Source organism: Trachurus trachurus (genome assembly GCF_905171665.1).
Source record: "Trachurus trachurus genome assembly, chromosome: 9".
In the NCBI taxonomy this organism is placed as follows: Eukaryota; Metazoa; Chordata; class Actinopteri; order Carangiformes; family Carangidae; genus Trachurus; species Trachurus trachurus.
Window position 1 is genome coordinate 32,430,026 of NC_139895.1, and position 27,513 is coordinate 32,457,538.

General features: G+C 39.9%; 1 protein-coding gene across 1 annotated transcript; it reads right to left on the reverse strand.

Annotated features, from left to right (window-relative positions):
* Nucleotides 1–1,342: 1,342 nt before the first annotated feature.
* On the reverse strand, nt 1,343–27,478 carry LOC310991068 (coiled-coil domain-containing protein 183-like; the record flags this gene model as incomplete). The annotated part of the gene is made up of 15 exons (XM_083978638.1): nt 1,343–1,361; nt 1,474–1,577; nt 10,011–10,120; nt 11,184–11,247; nt 13,973–14,098; nt 17,346–17,505; nt 19,091–19,251; nt 20,283–20,383; nt 20,480–20,516; nt 20,610–20,747; nt 22,219–22,341; nt 24,436–24,540; nt 25,180–25,347; nt 25,530–25,630; nt 27,433–27,478. The coding sequence occupies 15 exons, from the start codon at nt 27,476–27,478 to the stop codon at nt 1,343–1,345; spliced, it is 1,563 nt and encodes a 520-aa protein (XP_083834764.1).
* Nucleotides 27,479–27,513: the final 35 nt, after the last annotated feature.

Consider the following 27,513-nt stretch of genomic DNA (forward strand, 5'->3'; position numbering starts at 1 on the left):
GCATGTAACATTTTATGTGATTGATATAGCAGATCATCATAAAAAAGATACCCTGCCCGCCCTAAAAAAAGCAACGTGTGAATTCCATGTCAATTCATAAAAAGTTACCTTTCAATTATTGTTTTCTGATTTGATCTATCACCTTTTTTAAAACAATGGTTACATTTAATTGATTAGTAAATTATTCTACCTTGCTCCAATTCCTGGAGGAAATCCTGGAGGTAGTTCATCAAGGTCACCTCTACCTGTCTGTTGTTAGTGCCGCTTTCACTAAATTCTGCATGGCATGCAGAAATAATGAAATCGGCATCAGCCTGTCAATTGAAAGGAGATGACCCATCAGTTGATTATTAGTTGATACATTTTTTTGGAAAAATATGTCTGCCTTGCTTTCACACTAAGCTCACTGATCCTGCTAATCTCCTATCCATTGGTTTTAATTCATATACATTTCCTTGTCAAATAACTCAAATCACTTTACACTCAATACTTACAATTCAACTCAAACACACCAAGTACACCATTTCTACTCAACTTCTTAATAGAATTGTTGTGGTGCAAAATAGAATTTTTATCTTAAAATTTAGTCTATGGTGCACTTACTTTCATCTCTACCCCTGGCACAAACAGGGGCTTACAGATATCAGGGTATTTGGCCATAATATCTGACAGGCCATAGAGTTTCAACCCTTCCCTCATCTGCAGCAGCATTGGGAGCAGCCTTAGGTTTGCATGGAGAACTATAGCTCTGTTTTTGTTACAAATCACACACACACACACACACCATAACGAAAATAAAAATTGACAAGATTAATCACAAAATACTTTGTGCAGCATCAGTCATGTTTTCACATGTGTTATATCGCCAAATTTTAGTTAATCAATTGTTAAAAATATAATTAATAACAACAAAGGCCTTATAGCAGCCAAAACTAAAATAACAAATGTAGTAATATATATTGTTCCATCTGCCTCTCTCTTTTTGCATGTGCTACCACTTCATTTGAAACTTTAAAGGGGAACTATGCAAGTCTCGTCGCTTTTCCGCTGTTTTGCTAACCCTCCTCCTGGCTATGTGCATTTGTTTGCAACAAAGCCGGCGAGAAATCGATCAATAGAGCGGTGGAGAAAGTTACAATGTTACAATGTGTATATTTGTGTAGTCTTATGTGTCATAAACAAGAGATTACTGGTTACGACGTGTACGTTAAAGGCAGAGAGCCTCCATTCTCCCTCGTAACAAGTTACAAGTCATTTATTAAGCCATCACAATTACTCAAAAGCTGAAGTAAAAATGTAGCATAGATAAGCTAAAAACCCTGTATATTTCCTCTTTAATGGCTTAGGAGCCAAAGGAAGGACTGGATACAAAGAGAGAAAAACAGAGGTGTGCAGTTGTAGTTTTTTTGGGTCAAGAGTATATTTTTTGCAAACATAAATACAGTGCATAAAGTAGAAGCACCTCTAACATACCGAATGATGTCATCCTTCTTCTCGCAGCAGATAGGTCCTGTGTATCCACAGTTCAGTATGTCCTGGGTGAGATCTTTAATAGTCTCCTCATTGGCCACCTCCACCTGGAGTGAAAATAGACAACCAACATCTTGTGTGCTGTCAATGTACACATTAAGTTATCTTAATTTAATGATATGTGTGTTGTGATATGAGAGTTGTGTGATATTTGACCAAAGGTTATGTCAGGTCACCAGTTTTGCAGACTGGTCTTTTTAATATGGTTAAGCAAAGTGTTTATGTTCTTACCTTTGATAACAGATATATATGCTCATCTGCATGCTCATCTCCCAGATCTTTAGTTGTGAGATTTTCTATATCCAGACATCCAGTGCACAGCACATGGTAGCACCACTGCATGAGAAAATTTGGAGTTGGTCCCCCTTGGGCCAAGCTTGCGGCAAATATTTCTCCTACAGTCCTGGGGAAAAAAACAACAAAAAACACTTTTTTATTATTTGGAATTTTAATTATGTAACTTGCTTGAAGTTGTTGCTGCAGTGAATATTGGATTTGCATTTATCAGTTGATAAAAACATGACTCCAAATGAATAATAATGTTAATCATTAACTGCTGGATGTGAGAATAAACAACTGTTTGATATGGCACAGATGACTGTTTTGTGTGTGAGGTATGTACATACTTGAAATAGCCTTTGTCCAAATCAGACAGTGAATACATGGGTCTTCTCCCTTGCGTGCCCTGCTCAAAAAATCTCTTCTCTATGCCCTCGATCATCCCTAAAATATTTGCATTATATTACATTTCCTGATAAAATGCGCAGACATCTAACATAATTACAATATTTTAAAAATAACATTTATGTAACAATAGAACATTAACATTTAATTTATATGTCTTTATATTTTACACCTACCTGTCAGAAATTCTTTTCTGAGAGCTCCTGTGTCCACACCAGCCTCACCCAGAAAGTGAATTTTAAGCCGATTAGCTGGTGATGATTTTTTTTGTCGTTGCCACTGCAGTAGCCCTCTCTCTACCATGTTCTGCCTTGACACTGTGAGATCAAAGGTTTTCCCATCAGTGACTACGGCATCCTGGATTGCCTGAATAATGTCATCCAGACTAGACAGGTAGAAGGAAAGCAAAAGAGTTGTTAAGTATGACTAACATCTTTCATTCAATTCATATGTCTATGAAGATTTTAAAAAAAACTATAATTCATATGACATGCTATTTGTGTCATTGCTGAAAATCATTTTAACATAGTTTTGATATAATTGATGTGGTTGGTGCTAAAAATAAATTGTTTATTACTAGATTGTATACTGTGCATGGTTACTATTCAATACATCTGAATGTCACACATTTCAAAAGTATTTCTGGCCCATTCAAAAAATGATTTCAGTAATTTACACGTATCATTAACAAATCAAGTTGAATAACTGAAATAGCAACTTAAGAAACATGAATATAGACGGATAGAAGCTATGAATTTGTTTCTGATGATGCTGTGGAGTACTGGAGATTCATGCAGTAGGATTTGAAAATATGAAAGAATGACAATGCATTTGTAAACTCTAAATATACTTTTCAATTTCTCCTCCAGTGGATGTCTCCATGTCTTCCCCCTTTGAGGCTGTTTCCTCCAGACTGTCAAGTAAAGCATGACAGAATAATTAAAAATGAACATTCTATTTACTATATTTACAACTTCAAAGAGTACAAGTTATGTTGCTGTTGCTTGAATTTACCTCCTAGGGATGAAAAAAGGTATTATCTACTCTCTACTCTACTGTAGAATGTATAAAAAAAGGAACCTGTGCTTTTTATTCAGATTCTAATGGAATTAAGATAACACATTTTGATAATACTGCTTAATTCATGTCATTGAGACTAATAGCTAATAGCTAACAATTTCGCTATCCAATACTTACCTGACCCTGTCAATTATTCTAAACCACATTTATCTGTTACATAGAAAAATAAACAATACATCTGTTTTTACCTGTCTCCACATGAGCTGGCATGAACTTCTAAAGTTTCACGTGGAAACTCCTGTCCACACACTGGACAGGTAGCCTAAATACAAAAGCAGAAACACATAAAGACCACTTAAATTCTTTAAATATATTCTATTTGTTGCATGGCAATTGTATCTTTATAGAACTGGACATAAATCTTTTTTTGAATTACCAAATTCGGTGTCATGGGTGGTGAGGTACTTGGCCCTGATTCTGCAACAATCGTCACATCAGGAGAAGAAGACTAAAAAATATATTAGGTTACAGTTAAATATTGTTCTTAAAAGTTATGAGAAGAATGAAAAATAATATAACAGGTTTACCCTTGTTTGAAAATCAATATCATCCTCTGATGAATTCTGTTCCCCACATGACTGTATATGTGCGGCCAAAACCTGTAGAGGCATGTTTGCCCCGCACACCCTACATGATGCCTTAGGCATTTTCTCAAACTCCACTGCGTCATGTGGCAGCGGGGAAGTACTCAATTCCTCCTGGAGAGGAAGAATATAAATCATATTCTTTCCTCCTCCAGTGATGTTTTTTAAAAACTGTCCATCGTATCCCTCTGCCTCGGGAGGGATGACAGTCAGTCTGCGTTGTCCTGATCCCCCTGAAAAGTACAATAAGGAAATAAATGAAGAATAAACTATAATATATGATAATATATGAAACTAAATTATTCACAACATCAAATTTTTTAGACAGTAAGGTAAGTATACAATACCTAGAGCTTTGTAGAGCAACCAGCCTCCTAGGATGGATCCTAGTTTGGGATATTGGGCAATCAGGTGTCTTGAAATCTGTATATATAAACCATATTGTATGATAGAGGCAAAGCTTAATCCATATCAATATATATACTAGAGGGGAAAGCATTCAAATTTCAATAATACATTAAATCAGAGTTGGTTTGGTATGAAAAGACACTTGGTAATATATCCAGGTTGGCTTAATTTACCTCCATGTGGTCAGCAGACTCAGGCATTGAGATTGTTCGTCTCCCCATCCCAGCAAGGAGGAGACTGAGATCTGTGGTGGCTGTGGGGGTCCTGTCAGTGTTTTTGTTCATCAGGTAAAACTGCAAGGTTACAGTTTTTCCAGTATTTGTGACCACCCTAGAGGGACTTCTGAACCTTTTTCTCCCTCTTGCTGGGGCTTTAGAAAAGAAGCCAGGAAATGACCTGTGGACAAACATAAAGCCATATTCATTTAGCCAAATCCTAGCATAACTTAGTGAGTGGTGTAAACAAGAAATTATGAATCTGTTCACATATTTTTTTAACCTGGCCATCTCCTGCTGTATTCTTGGTGGCTGAGTCTCTGTCTGTGGTTGTGTCTGTGTCCGTTGTTGAGTTGTTGTCGTTGTCGTCGTCATCGGTGGTTGTGTTGTGTTGGCATCCTGAAGGTGGCTGCCCAGCAAAGACATTAAATGTCTTGCTGCCTCTTGGATGGAGTCTCTCTGTAGATGTAGGATTTAACTTTATGTCAGTTCAGATAATGACTGGACCCAGAGAAATGCTGAGCAACATTAGTTTCATGTGTATCTCACGAATCATGCTGTACACTAGAATTTGTATAGAATTTCTGCAATGTGATAGGACCCGACCCGGGGAACCCCTACCAAAACGCTTTAAGATATTCAATAATATTTTATTGATCAGCTGGCCTCTGATGACCAGAAAAACGCCCAATACAGGTCTCTGATTTATGGTCAAAATGACCTGAGCTCCGGTGGGTCAGACACATTTTACACCGGCTTTTAGACACCCATCACATCATATTGAAGGGGTCAGTGAGATATTTAGACCATTACTACGATGTGAAGGTAACGATGAGAAAGGAGAGTAGCCAGGTAGCAACAGGTCAGCTGTGGCTGGCTGCATCGCTGGCGGCGGCGGCGGCTGCTACTGTTCACACGTTACGGTCTAAACACGGACAGTCCTCCTAAAGTAAGGGGCTGCGTTATGTCTAAAGTTGTTGTATTCTGCTGATATTAGAACAGCCGAGGACGGCACATGTCCTCCCAGCCTTCCTAGACTTATCTAGAGAAGAGAAAAAGTCCACTTTTTGGCGCTTCCATTCAAACGGCCGCTTCGCACACAGAGCCCAGAGCTGACTGACTGGGAGCTGACACCGCAGTAATGACGGATGTTCGACTAACGATTATGTCACCCAATTGGTCTATATTGAAACGATATGAAAGCATAGACTGTAAAAAGATGAAAGAGGTACAATATAGTAGGTATCTGGCAACATGAAACAATAAACTTACTTGAGTACTTCGGTCGGCCATGGTGACTGTCTCCCCCAAGGGGGTGGATCGGACTACACGCAGGCGTAGCTCACAGTCGGCCATATTGGAACGGGCAACTTGCTCTGACTCTGGCTGCAGAACAGTGCAGTAGATAGGTGATCCAGTCATCTTCACTAAAAAAACGATTCATAACTCTGTGTAAAATAAATCAGCATGTAGCTATTACTTTAACTATTTGCATAATGTCCCTATAATGTTACTTTTACAAAAAAAATACATGATTAAAATGATTCGTGATTCTAAATATGCTGCATCATAACTGCATAGACGTTCATAAAAGATCAAACCGTTTTGAAATCGGACAAAAACTGAGCAAGTTATGGTCGTTATAGCAGAACATGCACCACAGGCTTAATGCTCTGAGGGAGAGAGTTGCCCGTCCCAAGATGGCCGCCGTACTGGCTACGCTTTGTCATTGGGAAACAGCGGCGGGTGAGTCATCTAGTCTTCTTATATATATCTATGGTCTCCCCGCTCACTCAGTCTCTTTCTTCTTGGGAAAGCACTGATCCAAAGTAGTGCGCCCCCTGGCTTTGACCCCCGGGTGTCACGCACCAAAATTATTATCATCATGGCATATTTTTTTAATTTTCATTTCATCATGTTTTTAATCACGCATGGTAACCCACCATCTCTTGTTAAGCGTTTCAATGAAAAAAAAAAAATCATAAAAATCAAATAGCATAACATGAGGGTGCCGGCAGGGCCGGGATTCGAACCAGCGGTCCCATGATCAACAAAAAAAGCTACTGTCATCTGCCTTAACCACTGTACCCTCACAGCACTTACAAGTGTCTTTTGGCATTTAGACTATAAAACATATATACCGATGAACGTGGATAAAAAAAAAAAAAATACATAAGGCACCCATCCGCTACTACTGCTAGTTTATGTTTATATAGCTACCTATTGTAATGAAAAGCACGGGCGCTCGTGTATTAATTAACTGATATTTTATTCCAAAAGTTGTCAAAACATAAAGGGAGCCGCCACATTTAACAGCCTGTGGGGCGGAAATAGATAAACCCGGTAGAAAGAGTGCCCGCCCGTATGTGACGCTCCTTGAATTACAGTGAACGCACCCACAAAGAAGCATAGAAGTAGGGATGATCTGATTGGTCAACAGTAGCCGGTCTTCTATTGGTTGACAGTTGACAGAAACTCCGTGAGCAGAGCAGAGATCCGAGAGCAGGACTTTCCTCCGCGCAAGAGGAAACACTCTGCGCAGGCAGCTGTGACCAAGTGCGAGCACACAGTTTGAGCACGAGCAGGGCAACTTTGAATCCGAGAGCACAGGTTTAAACATCGAGCACATAGTTTGAGCGCGAGCAGAGTAAATTTGAATATGAGAGCAGAGTTTTCTGAACGTCAAATCAAAAAGTAATGCTCTCAAATCAACATAATATGCTCTTGATTTATGATAGAAAATAACCTCCATATATTTTGACCCTGGCGTACCGTGATTTACGCCTTTTTTGAGGAACAGGAGGAATTGGCGACACCGTTGCTGAGTCAGAGAACTGCAGTGTGAGAGGGAGAGAGGAGCGCGGAGTACATTTAGAAGAGCACATAGGATTTTTTGAAGTAATTGTGGTAGTGGTGGACCGTTGATGCTGGCAATCCAACCCGCTCTATAATAACACTAGGCTTTATGTTAATTGATAAACAGAGCGGATTGAGGATTTTGCTTTTTTGCTTATACACACTCTAGTGTGACGTCCGACAAGGATCAAACCATCCAAGTTTAAAAACACATTGGCAGCAGCGCACACTGATCTGCAGCTACTGAGACTGTTATTATTCTGTCACCGGAGTTAACGAGGTGCATTTGGAGCTGACGAGAGGAGAGAATAAAGAGCAAGACGACGGGGCTGGAACTGTGAAGGACTCAGCTGTAATGGAAAATGACCTAAACCGAGTCCAGTATAGCTGTAACTGTGTAGTGGAAAGGCGTTCAAAGTAATGGTAACTATCGTCCTGCTTTAGGCTACATTGTTTTAACATCTAGGTAAAAAAAAAAAAAGATTTTCTGGGATAAAGGGGCAGATTACATAAGATTATTCTTCTTTCTGCTCCCTTTTGTTGAGATTTGGGAGGTTTTTGTTCTTATTGTAGCTTATTAAAATGCAAGATACTTTTTCTGACTGATTTATTGCCCGATATCGCCGTGTATCTCGCTTTCGGAGAAGTTCCGCTTCTTTCCCCCGTCCTCCGCCCACCTCGTTGTCACTTTGTTGTCACTTTGTTGCCGCTCCACAGAGCGCACATGGCTAATTAAATATGCACGTGCTGACCATATATAGTTGTATATAGGCGTTCCGGGGGTGGAGTAAGAGGTGTGTTCACGCACCATTCTTGGGTCCGGTGTGGGTCCGGTGTGATTTATTGCGGAGAGTTGTGCGTACGCACAGTTTGATTGATCTGAAAAAGGTGTAAATATTTTGGGTGTACGCCATTTTCGTCTTTTCGCCGTACGCAAACATTTAGTAGCAGTTTTACACCCTCTTTGAGGCCCCTGGTGTTTTTGAAGCTTTGGAAGCTTTTTGAGTGCCTAACTTGGTTCAACCTGGTTAAGCCATCTCTACCACTCGGTTGAGTGGTCTTCACATCCCCTACAACCAGAAAATCCCAAACACAAAAATCATCTGCAACATGTTGACTGTTTTCTGTGAAAATTTGAAAGGTACAGATAGTTTTCTGTGTTTTAGAGTCCTTACTAAACAGAATTATGTCACATGATATCATCTAAAAACCTAAATTAAATGTCAAATTTTTTTTTTAAAACATGCTCAACCAAATGGTTGATTTGTCACTTGATGGTAAATGTAGCAAATCAAACTAATGTAAGTAAAATTGACTTTTTTGCTATAAAATCTACCAGAAATGTGACTGCTGGTGCACCAACACAGATGTTCAGATATTAAAACAAGAAATTACATTTTTTTCTATTGTTCTGCAGGATTTTCTTTTCCTATTTGAATGCAAAAATGAATGTTTTGTACTGTTGCATATAATCAGAAGTGTATTGAATGTGAGAATTATATGCTGTTGCACTTTAACACAGACACAGTACAGGTGGGAGAATTAGAAATGCAATATTTCCTTGTTCAAAGAAATATTTTTCGTGGTTGTAATAAAAACCAGAGGTGTTTTGTGGCATACTGAAAGAAATAGAGTGTATTCAATGCCCCAGACATTTTTTGTTGTTTATTTCTTCATAAATTAGCATTTTATGTGAATTAATCTACTGTCCCTGGTATTTGTATGAAGTTCTGTACTTAAACCATTAAGTGACATCTCAACCGTTTGGTAGAGATCAGTATTTTAGAAACCACAAGGTCTGTTGAAAAAAAAAAAAAAAAAAAAAGATTGTGCTTATGATTCACGCAAGGGTAAAAGAAATGCAAAGAAAAAAAATGTCACTGGTTTCTTCTTGGTGGGGTTGTTTAAGGGCAACAAGACAATCTCTCTGAAGTTCTTATATTCAGTTTTCATCTGTGTGAAGTTTAAACAGGTAAAATAAGTAATAAGTTAAAGGCTACGAAGCAAACTGATTGATTGATTGATTGATTGATTGATTGATTGATTGATTGATTGATTGATTGATTGATTGATTGATTGATTGATTGATTGATTTAGCAACCAGTGTGGAAGGGTGTGGAAGGGCGCTTTGACTGCAGATGGTACAAAAACTGAGTGTAAGAATGACTTCATTAATCTCCAAAGGAAAATTCATTGAAGCAGCACACCTTCCATTTGCAGAAGACTTAAAAAGCCTGATGGCTGTAAGCATCGTCTTTATATCTCCGTCCTGCATCTACATTGACCACAAGTACTCTGAAGAGACTAGACTTTAGATTGTGATTTAGATGAGGATCTGAGCACAAGTGAAGATACATTCATGATAATAATTTATAAAAATGAAGATAATTCCAAGGGCTTCACTTACTTCTTTCTCTTTTTTTTGTCTAGAGAAGCAGTTCCTGCATTTTGAATTTGAATATTACTAGTTGATGTGGTGCTATACTGTGGATTGCACTACTGCCCCACGTAACATGAACATAAAGCCAACTGATTGGTGTCACACAATCACACAGTCAACACAGGCAGAAACATCCTGCTGTTTTCCTGTTTATTTCATTAGCCTCATTCCGTAGCCCGCCGTGTCTCTACAACATCTCTACAACATCCTCACTTTCTTGGACTTCTTGCTCTGCTGCAGTTCAATCAGTTTAATGCTGTGGCGTTTGATCTCATCCCGCGTTGGGCAGCCCTCCTCTTCTTCGTCACTCAGATGGGGAGCGTCTGTGAGATGTAATAAAAAGAGAAAGCTGTTCAGTCAAGATGGCCGCACAGACGTCAGGCCTGGCTTTAAAACACCTGTCTCTATCCTGGAGAGCCAACACTGGGAAGCTGATTACTGCTCTTTCCTTTGAGCCAACATTGTTGCAGTAGAAAGATTGAGCCTTTCTTTAAGATGATCCTATTTTCCATTGAATACACAGCAGCTTTTCCAGCAGCTTTTAAACTGTTTGTCATTGTCATTAGCTCTTTAGTTGTGCTTTAATAATGTTGGAACAGGCTGTTGGGCTTCTAACCTACAAGCATAGAGAATAGGAATGATGGTTTTGTGAGACAGAAGGCTATCTTCCAACCTTGACTAAATAAACACATAATTTAATACCAGTGATGGCAACAACGGCGTTAAAAAATGATATGTGAATGATAATCACAAAAGTTGCTGTTTCCCCCGATGTAACGCCGTTACCGTTACTGACAATAAAATCCGCCGTTACTTCACTCAATAAGTCCCGTCACGAAATAAGGAAAAAAGCTTTTTATCTAGAACTAACCAACTCACTCAGTATTCCTCCGCACAGGCAGGCTCTGCGATGCATACTTATTTGATTGAAGTGATTTGACATATAATAACACAATAGTTACTTTCCTGGTAATTAGTTACTTTTATAAAGTAGTACTTCAGTTACTAACTTAGTTATTTTTGGGGGAAAGTAACAAGTAACTATAACTAATTACTGTGCACTGTTTAATACGAAACACAGAACAGCATCATCATGGTGTGAATAAAAGGAGGAGAGAAACCGTCGCTTAGTGCATGACTGATAAACATAAGGTGACCTTATGTCTTTGTGGACAGTGGAAAGAAATCATAATTTCCTTCCCTGCTCCCCATCTGCATCTACCCAGCTTAAAATAAAACAGTCAACTTTCACTAACATAGGTCTGACGCTAAACTTCCAGTGTTTCCTGCTGTCAATGCTAACGCCACCTACGTAGCAATGTCAAAACATACAGTTAGCCTTTTAACAGTAATAGACAGCTGCAGGAAGACTGAGTTGATCCTCACCTGGAGAGGAGGATGGTCTCTTCATCATCTCTGTCGCACAGTACCGTTCCAGCAAGCCGACAAACTAGGAGAGGACACGGAGGAAAATGTTGTAACACATGAACCAGACTCAAGAGACTGATTGTTAAACCTATGAAATGACCCCTATATCTTTTTTTAATTGGGTGAATGTAATAATAGAGGTCTCATTTACACATACTGGGTCTCATTCATGAAACGTGAGCAGTACGGATTTGTGTGTAAACCCTGAGCAGCGCAAATTTACGTGGATTTCCGCATTCATCAATCTTTTAGTAGTGCTGATTTTTTCGTAGCTACTCACAAAATCTACACCTGCTCCGGACTGTGTGTAGCGCTTGTGTAAATGTAGGAATGCAAATAAATACTGCTTGTTACTGTTGAAAATTACAATTTTAATCCGTATTACTCTCAATCATGTTCAAAATACGCCGACACCTTTGAAACACGTAATTTAAACATGACAAACAATTAGAAATATTTGGAGAGAGAGACGTTTTAGGGATCGGACACGCACAAACACGTCAAGGCTCCATCTAATGATGATAATAATCTGATATAAAACCGGAAAAAACTTTTTTGTGTTGCTACAGTATACGCTCGGTGGACGCACACTTCACCCTGCGTAGCAGCGCAGTCGGCACCGGTTTGGATGGAGCTGTGACAGACGGCTGGTGCTTCTGTAACAATATAACCTGCCTATATAACTTCATGTGTTGATACAACCATGCTCCTCTACAGCTGAGGCTGTGAAGAGCCTCCTCCTCCCGTCGCTGCTGTAGCTCTGTAGTTGTGTTTTTTTTTATTTTTTTTTCATGTTTCATATCGAACTATTCTGGCTTTACTTCTTAAACGTTCTTTAATAAACCAATGATACTTAATTCACTAAATCTGTTTCTTCCCTCCACGCATTTGACCTGTCCAAGTCACACCACTAAGTACTAACAGAAGAGAATTAAATATTTTTCTGGACTCCACTTCACCTAAAATGACTTCGATCCGTGATCTCTCTTTTTTTCTCTCTCTCCCTCTTTCCCCGTTTGCGTCATGGCCGCAGGTGAGCAGGATGCACCTACCTCCTAATATGGTGGTCAGGATCTCCTTATATGGCTATTCATGTATGGAGATCTATGCTAATTGCTGATCACCGGGGGCGTGTTGTTAGTTTACGATGGGTTGGCATTCATGAAGTTACACACGTGTTTACGATCAAATCTGAGTTTCCCGCACCGTTCATGAATCCGGAGTAGAGTTTTAGGAGAGTGAGCTTTTATGTGCAAATCTACACACAGATTTACTCACGTGTCATGAATGAGACCCACTGTGTGTATTTAATTATTAGGGCCACGGGCCATCGCACCGGGCACTGGCCCTACAGCTATGAAATAGCTGCAGAAAAAGAACAATCATTGGAGTTTTACAAACGTCTACTGCTCAAGCATACTTTCACCTAGAGACTCCAGAGATTTGAACTTTAAACAGTAGACACAAATCTTGTGTATTGGTGTATTATTCTACGTTTTGATAGGTCGTATAGTTTTTGATCAATCACTGATCAATGACCATGATCATTTTTGGAGAAATTATGAGATTATAATGGGTGTGTATTGAACGTTCGTGTTAGAGTGCGTGACATCATCAGTTAGAGTGGGAGAAAGCCCAGAGAGCCAATCTCTTTCCACACTCTTCCTGGACACAATTTACACTCTACACACATGATTTTTTCCAAATTTGTAGACAATCTTGTTATCTCTCTCACCATGTGCTCAAAATATCAGAGAGACTTACAGAATTTGAATTGTCAGCCTCTAAGTGCGGCCACGTCTGTCTCTGCTCCTCATTGAATCCAATACAAAGATTTTCTGAGAGAAGCAGAACAGACCCCTGTTTTAAAATCGCCAGTGTCTCCAAAATATTTACTGTAGAAACACCAAATCGTACCAAATTTTCCAGGAAGTTCTTACAGCACTGTTGATCTGTGTTTTTATCTGATAGGAGTTACCATTTTGTCACAGTAAGCCTAAATGCGAGACCAGTGCAGAGGCAGAAAAACGCTCTTTTTCTTGACATTTCTGTCTGTTTCAGCCTGAGGGGCCTCTATCGTCATTGGCAACCACCTCAAGTTGCCGTGGTAACCTCTGAGCCTCAGGCCAGAGCTCGTTAACATGTTTATAAACAATCCACCTGGAGCTCGTTAACATGTTTATAAACAATCCACCTGGAGCCACACACACCAACAGGTAGCTTCATGTGATTACAGTTACACACCCACACACCAAAACACACAGGTAACATACACATGCGCGCGTATGCGCGCGCTCCTCTCCCACACACACAGGTAACTTCATGTGATTAAAGAGATACACACAGACACACACAAACACCAGCACACAGGTGACTGACTGTGGTTACAGCTCCTCCATATCGGTGCTGAGTGAAAGATGATCATGTGTCTGTCTGATCAGCTCTGTCTTGACCTTAAGATCGTGGGTTTGATTCCCATGTTGACAGAGATGGTATGCCCGGCAGTAGCCCCCCCCCCCCCCCCCCCCCCCCCCCCCGTGGTCCTATCAAAATTTTCCAGAGGAAATTTTCTAGTTTATTTATGTATTAATCTACTATTTATGTCATGTTTCTGTGTGTGCTTGGCTCGCCCTGTGTCAGCCGCGATTAGATAAGTGCTTCAGCTCGTCCCTCTTACAAAGCCTTGATCTGATCAGACCCGAGCCAAGCAGAGAGAGAGCAGACGGAAAAATTGAGATTAGCTGCACCGTATCTTGGTCCAGGCCACTGATTTCAGGCGACTGCGTCGATGCGTTCTGCAGCACTGTTGGTAGGGAGGCTCTGATCTCCATCAGTTTCTCCATGCAGTCAGAACACTCAGCCCTGGGAACTCCCTGAGAAACAGTCAAAGAGGTGTTGAACTCGGTTAGTGTTGGTAACAGTCCATCTGAGGCATTCGATCAGGAAAAAAAGAAAATATTCAACCAAAAACAGTCTTTGACCGAGACATAAATAGGCCAATCACAACATAGGAAAAGGAGAAAAACACCCTGGTTTTCCCCTGTTAAGAGTTTTCCTGGGAGTTTTTCCTCAGTGGATGTGAGGGTCTAAGGCAGCGTTACTCCGGCCCGCCGGCCACCTATTTGTGGCCCCCGAACTGTTATTTCATCAGTATGTGTTTTGGTCGGGTCAACATGTGTATATCGGAACTTGTCTCCATGCCAACGATACACAGACAGTCTGTTACTGGGTCGCCATGCGAGCGCATTTTTAAGTTTCACTTTTGTTTTTGAAGCGGTTCATATTGTCACTTTGCCAGCTGTAGGAGCCTAGATCCATTTGCCTAGAACCATTTGAGCCAAAGTTCTAAAGACTGACCGTAACCGACGCTCGTTAAAGGTGCGTTCACACCGGAGCTTTTATTTTTGTCGCTGTCGCTCTATAAAAAAAACGCTCCGTCGCTCAGCTGCAGCCGCTTGTCAATTTGGCACAGAGCCACAGACTCGCATTTTCGCTTCGATGACGTCATGCCCACTGCCATGTGTCTCTGTTTACACCGGCACCACCAGGATTACGGCAGCCAATCAGCGCTGAGCGACGAGCGACTGACGGCCGGAGAGTTGGGATTTCTCATCTAGAGCGGCAGGAGCGACTCGAGCGAAAAAACGCTCCGACGCTCCGTCGCTGTCGCTCCGAGCCCCAGCGTTTTTTCGCCTGGGCGATTAAGGGGCTGTGTCCACCAGACGCGTTTTCAGCTCTGACAGCGCTCTCAGCGCTGCTTTCCCAGCGCTTAAGGTGCGTTCACACCGGAGCTTTTATTTTCGTCGCTGTCGCTCGTATCGCTCCGTCGCTGTCGCTCCGAGCCCCAGCGTTTTTTCGCCTTGGCGATTAAACGCTCCATCGCTCGTTTGCATTCACTTAACATGTAAACTCGTCGCTCGTTCTAAAAAAAAAGGTCCGGTGTGAACGCATCTTAACCGATTGGATTACGACACTGGCGGCGCACGTGTTTAACGGCAAAATTTTTTTTTTAAATTGATCGCTCCAATTTTTTTTGCCGTTAAATACACACGTGCGCTGCGACAGCTGATCAGTGCCACATCCACTGTGCTCTGTCTCAGCTGATCGCGGTCATATGGAGGTTAGATCGTCCAATGTTGAACTGTTTTTATAGAAAGTGCAGCCAAATACCAGGCTGAAGAGAAAGGAACAGCAGAGCTCCTGAATTAGTTTTTCCTTATAATATGAGCCCACAATCTCTACTCCAGCAGCACTTACAGACACCAAACCTTCCAGTTTTATTCCTGTCTATATTCTGAAGGTTTTTACAGAGGGGATTGTTGATATATCATCCACAGCCTGATTTATACAACATGTTATTCCTAAAAGCATGGCAAAATTAGATTTTTTTTTAGGGCTGGTGACAGTAAGAATTGTATTTTTTTTTTAAATTTCTGGCTGTGCAGTGAACTGCTTATTTCCTGTGCACTTTGGTTCCTGTCTATCTGACTAATAAAACATATAAAATGTACATGTAATGTGCATGCAACTGACATACTGGCTATGTGTGTGGTCATGAAATTTCTGGGTTAGGGTAGAAGGAGTGAGTGAGTGAATGAATAATGTATGAGTGAGTGCTTTGGGATATTATTGGTTTTGTTTTGTTGTTGTTGTTGTTGTTGTTGTTGTTGTTGTTTTTTAATATTATTGTTTGTTTGGTTTTGATTGAGTGAACAACTCTCAACAACAAGAGGAGGGTGGGGGGAAGGGGATTAATGGGTGAAAACAAAGATAACAAAGGCAGTATTTCATTATGCTACCCCACAGATTGTGTTTCTTTTCATATCTTATCAGTTGTCTGTAAAAAAACAACAATAAATAATTGAAAAAATAAATTTAATGTAATTACTAGGGCCGGGACTCGATTAAAAAAATGTATCTAATTAATTAGAGGCTTTGTAATTAATTAATCACATTTTAATCACATATAAATATTTGACCTGAGAACAGTGAGAAGCATTTTTTCCCCCATGGATTTTAGTATACCATTGAATGACTGAATTCATAAGCTTAAGCAACAAAACATTGTTTTTTTTCAAGGTGGTACTTAACCAAGACCAACAGACTAGGGATGCAAATTATCGATTAATTCATTAATCGATATTTGATACAGATTAAATGGTCTTTCCTGCCAATACACTATGATGATTACTGTAGTATTTAACTAGGCTACTTAAATCACAGTAGCATAAACTGATGTGCAGGCAGAGCTCAGAGATCACGTAGACACATGTGAGAAAAACAAACCAAAAAATTTTTTCCCAATTTTTTTTTTTCTGTGAGACTGTGGCAGGCCCAAACTAATGGGAAACACTGGGTCAGGACAGTCTGAAGACAGACAGCTCTGAAATGCACCGTGGACAGTGACAGGTCTGTAGCTACGTCTTGACCACATATCAAGCGCTTTTTTTTTGTTTTTTTTTAATTAAGCTCCGGTAGCGACCGGCTAAAATACGGCACGATACTGTAAACCAGCGCGGGTCCGGTTTGTTTATCAAAGCTTGGTCGGGGTCGGTTTGAGCTGCCGTCAGGCTGCATTAAAACACCTCAGGCAGTGATCAATGTCAGCGGCTTTTTGACTCGTTACTGGTTTCTGTGTGTTAGCGATGAGGCTGAGGCCAGGTAACAGTGTTGTTGTCTCTTTTCACCTCCTCTCTCCCTTGTGTGCTCAGTGCATGGATGCATTATAGGATCAGTGTCGGCGGCTTGTTAGATGATTGTGCTCCAGTGTAATCAGTACGCCTGAAACTCATCCAGTGAGAAACGTTCCGCGGTGCAAAATAAGTGCGATTAAAATGCGTTAATTTTTTTAACGCGTAATTTTTTGTGTAATTAATTAATTGTAATTAACGCGTTAAAGTCCCGGCCCTAGTAATTACTTATCATTATGTTTGCATTACTCAGCATTACATAACACATTAGTTTATATATTAATGCTTAATAATGTACTACTGTAACTAACGTTAATTAAGGGACCCTTATTGTAAACTGTTACCAAATAGTCAGTAACATTTAGGTGTTGCATCTGACAGACTAAAACATGTTGGGACAGTTTGAGAGAGGAATGTGGTTGCTCCAGACCTCCACGGACACACAGCTCATCCTGAAGTAGAGGCTGTCGACGCCCCACTCCACTTTGTCCAACAGGTCCTGAGACTCCTTCAGACAGGCCTGGAGTCGCGCTACACGGTTCATCTCCTGGCTCAGCTTCGCCTCTGTTTGTTTCATCAGCTCGTCAAACCTTCAGAAAAAAACACACATGTTGTAAGACGCCCCAACCCTCCAAAATAAACCACAAGACATGGCAATGTCAAGTGTTTCATAAATGTTTTGCATGATATGATCAAACTTCATTGCCCCTATTTGACAGTGTCACAATTCTTCATTCTGTTGTTACTGCTGTCATTTCTCATCATTGCAAAAACTCTGCCTGTCCCAGCTGTTCTGATGGATTAAGAGCATATCAGAATGACAGGACACTTTGAATTGCAAGGTGTGTGCATGTATGTGTGTGTGTGTGTGTGTGGGGTCATCTCAAAAGAAATTAGCAGAGACATCAGTCAGGTCTAATATCAGAAGAAACGCTTTCAAGTAATCATCATCATCATTACCAAATCCATCATATAGCCACAGGTGTTAAGCCACCACCTGCCATGTGAGCTCAAAGACAGATGCAGTAATCCAGACTGATGGCTCACTGCATGTGGCAAGCCTAACATCTACAACAGACTGGGTGGTATGAGGAGACACGCTGCATTGGTTACTTATCCATGGAGTCAGTCAGTCCAACATTATGTCTAATATTGTTACTAAAGTACTGTAAGTATTAAACTACAAGACTACATTTTTAAACTTTTTTTTTTTTAAGTATATTTTATGGATAGCACAGTTGAGACAGACAGGAAACGGGGAGGCAGAGAGAGGGGGAATGACATGCAGTAAATGGCGCCCGACGTGGGACTCGAACCAGGGCCAACTGCAGCGAGGACTGTGCCTCTATACATGGGGCGCCCGCTCTAACCACTACGCCACGCGACCCCCCGAGACTACATTTTTATACCCTTTTCAAAAACAATGATGTTTCCACGGTCAGGTAGCTACTTGGTAAGGTTGAGCTGTTTATTTCAACACAAGCATGAAAAAAATGGTATAGAACAATGTTTAAGGGATAGCTCAACATTTTGGCAAATTTGCCTATTGCCATAATCCCTATAGTCATAGGAGTAGGTTCAGGAACACAATAGAGGTGAACAGTACAGGTGCCCTGTCTCTCATCAAACTCATCAAATACACAATCCAACAACTCCAAAACACTCTCCTGGAGAAGTTCTGACCTGCACATTCACCACACTATGAAATAATAATGTAACATTATGACACATGAAGCAAATACTCAGAGGAAATATGCAAGTCTGGTCACTTTTCCACTGTTTCACTAACCCTCCTCTCCTCCATGTGCATTTGTTTACAACGAAGATGCCAAGAAATCAATCCATGAAGCGGTGGATAACGTTATTTATCATATACACGTCACAATGTGTATAAACAAGAGATTACGGGTTACGGGGCGCGTTTGTGTCGCGGTGTCGGAGGCTCTGATCTTACAAAGTTGTTTTTCAGCCAAGAGACGCTAGGTGGAAGGCAGAGAGCCTCCATTCTCCCTGGAACTAGTTACAAGTCATTGATTTAACCAGCACTAGGACTCTGAAGCTAACTAAGGTAAAAATGTAACATACATTAGTTAAGGTAAAAATCCTACATACAGTAGTTCCTCTTAAATTTCCATGCAGACAAATTAAATGAATGAAGAATATATAATTAGGCACCTTGTAGCAGCAGCTTTCTCACTGTACTTGGCCTTGGAGTACTGGAGGTCCAGATCAGCCAGGACTTGGACCTCCTCTTCAATCTGTTCATCATACTGGGTTTTCTCAGAGGTCAGCTGCTCCTTGGTGGCTTGCTGAGACACCACCTTGTTGACCAGCTTCTGTTGTGACAGACAGGAGACACCTGATTCAGCTACACAACAGTGGGTTAACAAAGCTCTCTGGTCACACCATATACAAATAATGAGGTGTTTGGTTTCACTGTAACCAATGTGGCATTAACCACCTACCATGAAATGTAGCCAAAGACTTTTTTTCTTTCTTTTTTTTTGCACAGTGCATCATTAGAAAGTTGTGTAGCGTGCCGCAGAAAGAGATAAGATGGACTGTCCTCAGGCCAATAGAATCACTCAAAAAGCATTACATTATTGTGATTTTCTTACTGAATTCTAAATATAAAACTAAAGCTATCAGCTGATTAACTTAGCTTAGCATGAAGACTGGAGACAGTTAGTCTGGACCTGTCCAACAACATTCAGTGTTACTATTCATTTGTCTTGGCTGGACAGAGAATCTTGGTGCATAGCAACCTTTACAACACCTGCAGGAAATTGCTGCAATTTGTGGTTTTCCTGTTGTTCTTTCACCCCATACAACCACAACCTGTTTTTTCCTCTTTTTTCAGATATGACAAGGTATTTTGTAATTAGTGAGATGTGGAGGTGCAGATTTCATGATCCCCCTTTTTCTTTTTACGGGAAAAAAATACATCTATAACTGCTTTACTGATGCTGAACATTTCACCAATTTTGGCTTCACTCCACTGGCTACCTGTCCATTTAAGAATTCATTCTAAAATTATTGTATTTGCTTTTAAATCTGTAAATGGTCTTGCCCCCATCGTAACTCTCTGAGCTTCTGCACCCCTACACACACAGCCGATCTCTCAGGTCAGCTGAACAGATATTTTATCAGGGGTGGACAGTCTATTTATTTATTATGTTTTATTGTGTCTCTTATCTTTTTATTTTGTTTTATTGTGTTGTATCTTACTGTAAAAGCTTTTAAAGGTTTTAACGGTTAAAAGGTTACATCACTTTGGAAACATTTGTGTTTATTTAAAATTGTGCTTTATAAATAAAGTGGAATGGACTTAATATAAATGTGATTTGACCTGAAGTGGCCACCGTACCTGGACATCGGTGTAGCCCAGAGCCTCACTCAGAGGCTCCATATCCTCCACCAGGTTCATGTCGCACTCTGAGGCAGCGCTGGTGTCGTAACACTGATCGTCTGAGGAGGCACATGACAACAACTTCATTAAGATACATAACTTATTTAGGTTTACAGCACTGAAGCAGAGGGACAGGAGAAATACTGAAGCTGTACCTTCGACAGAATTTACAGACTGTGCTTCCCCTTCTTCCTGCATGTGAAAAATGACAGACAGCAGCTGCATTAAGTGAACCTTAATCACTTCTATACAAATTGATTCATATTATTCATTTTCTGCTCTGACCCGCTCAGTCTGCCTGCTCTGTCCTCTTGAGCTCAGACACCCAAACTTCTCTGTTTCTTTTTTGAGCTCCATTCCTTCGTACAGCTCAACAGCTCTTTTCTTCTCCATCTTTGCATGCTCCACCTCCACCAACTTGCCCTGATGGGTTGGACAGACAGAGAAGAACAGAGATCATGTACAAGTCGTCTCTAGTTTCTCAAGCAAACAGGAGCTTACGCAGATTCTCTCATTTAAAACCATCACTGAGGTTTGACAGTCTAAAGCAATCATTCCCAACCTGTCGGTCGTCAATTCATTTTCAAAACAGTATGATTTTAGGGAAAAAAGTAATTATACAAAAATAAGAATATGTGAATAATGTCTTAAATGTTAAAAAAATAAAATAAAACATTAAAAATGTTTAAATACGCTTTTCATTGTTTTGTTTTGTTTTTCTCATCATTAAAATAAGAGTGCTCTGAGAACGCATTATTTGGCCTGCACATTGTTTATGGGCTGGGAACATTTTTGAGATTTTCACATGGACCCGAGTTGGAAAAGTGTGGGAGCCACTGCTCTAATGATAACTCCAATGGGCTCCAGAGGGAATTTTAAAACAAATGGTGCAGTGTTTTTACATTTACAAAACGTTTATTTTGTGTGAATGTCATTTCATGTAACACATGAAACACTACTGATTTACTAAAACGATTCAATTCTGATTCACAAGGTCCCGATTCAATACGATTTCCAATCCAATTCAACATTGACTCATTTAGAGACATTTCAGATTCAATAATGCTGTCAATGTTACAAAGATGGAACTCTCTGACCTGGTGCATTATGAAGAATATTAATATTTACATTAGAAATTGACCCAAAAACAGTGACATGAATGCACATGATTTAAAATGACCAACTCCAGAAACAAACAGTGCATCTCCAATCAATGTGTACATTTCAGCAGTGACATGTAAACAGCAGATCACACTGCTCTGTGATCTCGTGTGAGACTAAACAGGAGAAAACAGAAAATTTCATGCATTAAAGGAAACATATTATGTCCCTTTTCCACTAATTAAAATAGTTCCCAGGTGTCTTAAAGACATGTCTATGACATGCTTTGGGCAAAATACCACAAACATCACTGCACTTTTTTTCATCTGTTCAAAACAGCCCTGTTCAGAACGACTGGTTTCAGTGCCTGTCCCTTTAAATGCAAATGAACCTCTGCTTGCCCCTCCCACCCCTTCTACTTGCCAGACAATGAGGGAACAGCTCATAAAACCACATGGATTTCAACCTAGGGAGTCTACACATTACAGATTATTTTGTCAATTCTCACATTTTAGGGGCCGAAAGGCAAGACAAACACCCAAATACAGTAGCTATATGTTAAAGAGCCTTCAAAATGTGATATTTCCATAATATGTCCCCTTGAAAAGATGGATCAAAGGATTTTATGAATTGATATCAGATATCTCAAATGAAGATCAATGTGAAAATCGGACAATGTATTTTTAAAACCCAGCCCTATTGTAATACACAACCATAGACTTTATCCGATGACAGCACACACTAATAAAAAACACTTATGGCTACAAACTCCAGTTTCATCAAGAGCTCTTACCAGTGTGTCGTCTGCAGCAGCTTCTGCCGACCCAAGCGTTTTGACAGCTTTGTCCGCCTTCGCCTGTCCAATGGCAAGTGCATGCTCCTCCTGTTCCAGGGCCTGGTTTATAGCGCTGACCTCCTAACCACATTACAAATGCAAAACATGAGCTGAACAGAGAGTGGTTTTAAAGGGCTGCATCTCAGTGCCACCTCATTGAGTTAAGAAACAATATTTTAAGGTTGAAAAACATGTTGCTTTAATACTAGAATGTTCGAGTGTGGTTCAATATTCAGATAAGCAGCGACAGTAAGAATAAACAGGCATTTTGTTTGAAAACTCAACTCAACATGAGGACATTTATTACAGTTTTTCTCTATTGGTTTGGCTCAATTCTTGAAACAGAAATTACATTCTCAAAATAACATGGACAAATCTCCTAACCACCTTGCAAATGTTCACAACAGAATGGCATTTCTCATTGATTTCATCAAATTGCAAATGTCTTAGTACATGTCTCAAAGTGTCTTAGTGCATCTTTGCAAATGGTTATGTACAAGTACCCTACAGTTAGCACAATGAGCATACATTTAGCACATTTTCCAAATGAATAGATCTTGCTGATCTAAGCTGATTAGTTGATTCTCAGTCTAATGGTTGCTCTCTCCAAAACATGTCAGCATGATTTCACTGTGTAAATCATCATATGCACAATAGTCTGTTCAACTGTCAAAATTAGTCAACATACTGTAGGCTAATACCATGAAAACCATATGAATTTCTTCTTTCATAAATTCATGACAGTAATTGACAGTCAGGTGAAATTAGAACTTGACTAACGAAGGAGGAGTTCCTACATCTCAGATGACCAATCAATCAGCTGTTTAGCTACCTGACTGGTGCTGTCTATGATTGTGAATGCTGCCAAACGCGTATATATCATAGGTATATATACATAGAGCTTGGCTAGGGCCTGTACCTTTTGCAGTATAAACATGGAGGCACCTGGCCAAGAAAATTATCATGAGCAACTCCCTGCTCAAGGAAGAGGAAGAGGAGGAAGAAGAAGAGGAGGAGGAGTGCGGATGCGTGGTGGAATAGGCGGAAGAGGCCGAGGAGCAAGAAGACACAGAGTTGTGCCTGATGAAATTCGGGCCACAATTACAGACCACGTCATCAATCATGGCCTCACAATGGCAGAGGCAGGTCGCAGAGTGAATGGTTACAATTTCCTTGGCAATATGAGTGCAGTGTGTGTGATGTCAAACTTTGGAGGCTGCTCTTACTGTAAAGTCCTTTTCTTAGGTTTTATACGTCTCTGCCATAGTGACAAAACCTCTAAGCATTTTGACATGCAGTGCTCACAGAATGCCACAGGGATGATGCATTTTGGGGGCACTGACTACTTACATGAGAAAGAAGTTTGGTTTTGACACATAGGTAAACTGTTTTGGGAGAGATATGAGGTTCTGCAGCTCATCCATGGTGTTATGCTGAACCATCCAGTTTATTTTTGGTAAAAGCACTAAGTGAATGCAAATGAGCCAAAAGCAATTGAGAAAGATCTTTGCCATTTTGATGGTACTGACACTTTACATGGTAAAGGAATCTAGTTTTGAAGCATGTGTGAACAGTTTTGGGAGAGATATGCGCTTTTGCTAGTGAGCTGTAATGGTGTGCAGAACTGTAAGACTGTTTGGCCAAATGGTCTTATAGTTTTAAGAATGTAATTTCTGTTTCAAGAAATGAGCCAAACCAACAGAGAAAAACTGTAATTTATTAATCTTGGCCTGGTCCCTAATTGTCTGAATTAATTTGTTGTAGATTATTATTTCATTCATATAGTATTTCACACAACTCATGTGAATATCCCTTCTATAGCCTACTCACTGTTTAAATGCTTGGACACTGCAACTTGTTTGTCAAAATTTTTATACCTTTGAAGTTACTGAGTAGAAGTGATGTATATAGATATTTGTTCCTGTTTGATCTCTGTAGTGTTCATGATTTTGCTCTTTTTTAAAGACAGTTTAAAATGATCATTTTTTCCTGCTAATTCTCCAACCACCTTTGGTGCACTTAGCAATATAACCTGTACTCCCATTATTTGCAGTGAAAATGACCATTCCCCTCTTACATGCAGTACCTGAGTGTGGTAGATGATGTTATGCTGCTGTGTAAAGCCCTTTGAGACAAACTGTTATGTACAGTTTAAAGTAGGCTACCATAACTCACCTGCTGCAGGTTCTCATAAACATGGTGATAGGTCACCAGGATTTTCTTCTCCTCTGTGGTCACCATCTTTACCCTCTCTCGGTCGTTCTCCAGCTGGCGTATACGCTGACATAAAAAAATAAAGAAAAGTCCAATCATTGATGATGTGACAACAGTAGGATGTCACAGCAGTGTAGTCTGAAATGTGTTCCCTCTCTGTGTTAGTTTGTTAAGTTAGGTCCAGTGCTTCTGCTGGCTTATCATCTTCCTTGTTTGGTTTAAACTGATAAAGAATGGGGATATGGAGGAGGCAATAGGACAATGAGATAATTCGAAAATACAGTACTATACTAAGAATACAGTTTTTTTTATTTTATTTTAGTTTATTTGTTTTTATTTAATATTGTTTGTGCAGTAATTTATTGACTAACTAGTGGGGTTTAATTTATGTTTTGTCTGTCTTTGTTTTTTTTAATCTTCATTTATTTATTTATTTAGGTCCTTTTCAGTATTATTTATATTACCATTATTATTTTCATTACTGCCATATGTTCAAGATGCAGTGTTGGATGTTAATGTATACAAAAACCAATAAATATATGTCTTAGAAAGCATACATGATGATATAGAGAGCCCGTGCCCTCATAGTATACACTTTTTATCTGTCTACTAGAAATACTTTGAAGGAACGCCTGCCAAGATCTTTTTTGAATTTTGAATTGAATTTTCTTCTGCGTGTTTTGTGTTTGTTTTTTTCACATTTACCTGCTTCAGTGAGTGTTCATTGTTGTAAGTTACAGGTCGGAGGCTCAGTACACTCAGTGACATCTGGAGCTCCTTTAACTTGGCCTCTTTTTCCCTCACAGCCTGGATTAGTCTGTTGTGCTCGTTGACCAGAACAAACTTCCTCTGCTTCTCTTGCTCAAGTGTTTTCTAAAGAACAGGGAAATAAAGACAAAACTGATTAGATTTGATTAAACTTCCACATTTAAAAGAAGTATGTGTCACAATCAAAGATAAAAATCAATGATGAGTGGCATGATTGGTGGGTGCAGTTGTGAGAACAGAGACAAACTAAGCCAGAAACAGGAAGCCAACACGACAATAAGTTTTACCTCCAGCGGATGTCCAAGTAGGGACAACAGCTTTTGTTTTGCAGTACATTTGTCATTGCCAACCAGGACCTGCTTTGTTGGACTGTCTTCATTGCGTTTCTCTGGAAATACAAACAGAATTTTATCAAGCCTTTCAGAGATCTTAATATGAGCTATAGGCTGCTTAATGTGTCTCCCCGTGAGTTATTTTATGGAGGACATTTCATTTGATGGCAGTTTTATGAGGGTGCATATACAATATAGTGCGATAAAGTTTTTGTTCACTGAAGACGACATGACCTTAAAAAGGATATGCTCATCACACAATGAGACTTTGTAGAAAAAAACTTGAGCGTTTGCAGTGGTTCAGAGCTCCTGAAACTGCCCCACAACCAGAGTAACAGCGTTATTAACAGCACTACTTTATTCAGTAATTAATTTAAAAAGTTACTTTTTCCCCTGTCATAATGTCGTTACCGTTACTGACAATAAAATGGGCCATTACCCGTCGTTATTGGCGTTTATCTGGAACTAACCATTAGGGAACTCAAGTATTCCTCTGTCTGCCTTATAAAATCTTTTTCATAAAAGTGTGCACAGGCAGGACTACTGAGTTGGTTAATTCCAGTTAGTTCCATTTTTCCTGGTAATTAGTTACTATTATAATGTAGTAATTCAGTTAGTAAGTTACTTTTTGGGGAAGGTACTACTAACTATAACTAATTAGTTTTTGAAAGTATATGTCCAACACTGCACAAACACATTACTACACTAACGTTACTTCAACGGCCTACCTCATGATATGGGGTCATTCCTATGTTCCCACAGCCCTATGTTCCCACATTTCTAAAAAAAAAATTTCACAGAAAATTAGGCCCTGTGTTCCCACAGCCCTATATTCCCACAGCCCTATGTTCCCTCATTTCTAACTTTTTTTTCACTGAAAATATGGCCCGGTGGTCCCATAATAGCGTATTTTTCCCCCAAAAGATTTTGCACTGGTTGGGCTTAGGCAATGATGAAAGGTGTTGGTTAAGTTTAGTAAAAAAGACCAAGTAGAGGATAGACAGGCCAGATAGATAGAGTCCAGAGAAGTAGGAACAAGTCACCGTTGATTAACGCACATTTCCTTATAGGCTAAAGCCTTGTCGGAATGGTGGGACGATGGCATGTCGGACTGGTGGGATGTCAGAATGACAGCATGTAGCCTATCCGTTCCCACAGCCCTATGTTCCCATAACATCGCACCCATAGTCATCTTTCAACACGTAGCAGATGCGCCATGTGATAAATCTCAAATGTAGGAGCATAGGCTGGAGCATAGGGCTGTGGGAACATAGGGCTGTGTTTTTCAACCTTGGGGTCGGGACCCCATGTGGGGCTGCCTGGAATTCAAATGGGGTCACCTGAAATGTCTAGTAATTTTTTTTATTTTTAAATACTGATAATTTTTTTTTTAAACTAATTATTATTATTTTTAACATTATGATCAAAAACACCACACACAATCTTAAACAACTGTATTCTATGCTTTCACTTTCTTGAATATAAAGAGTTCAAATAAAATGCAGCATATAAAAATATCTGAGCTGGCACATCTTGATTGATGGCCATGATCACGTGACTGCACATGATCACGGGATCGCCAGAAATTTGTGATGTCAAAATGGGGTCACGAGCCAAAAAAGGTTGGGAACCACTGGGTTAGTGTGTGGTGTGCACTACGGAGAACACCACACATAAGATCAGAAGAGAGATATTGTGCGATCTGTCTTTTGTTATCATCAAGTATGGTCTCCTAATCTGTGAAGGTTTGAAAAGTGTGTAACGTTACCCACTAAGACCAACAAGTTACAGATCACATAAAATTGAAAACAGGCTGCTAGCTAGATAAGCTAACTGGCTCAGCTGACTGTTGAAATACCTGGGGTCTTCCTGCGCCTCAGAGGAGGGGTCCTGGCATCTGTCATCTTTGAAGAACAATCACAGTCACTGTTTCTACCTG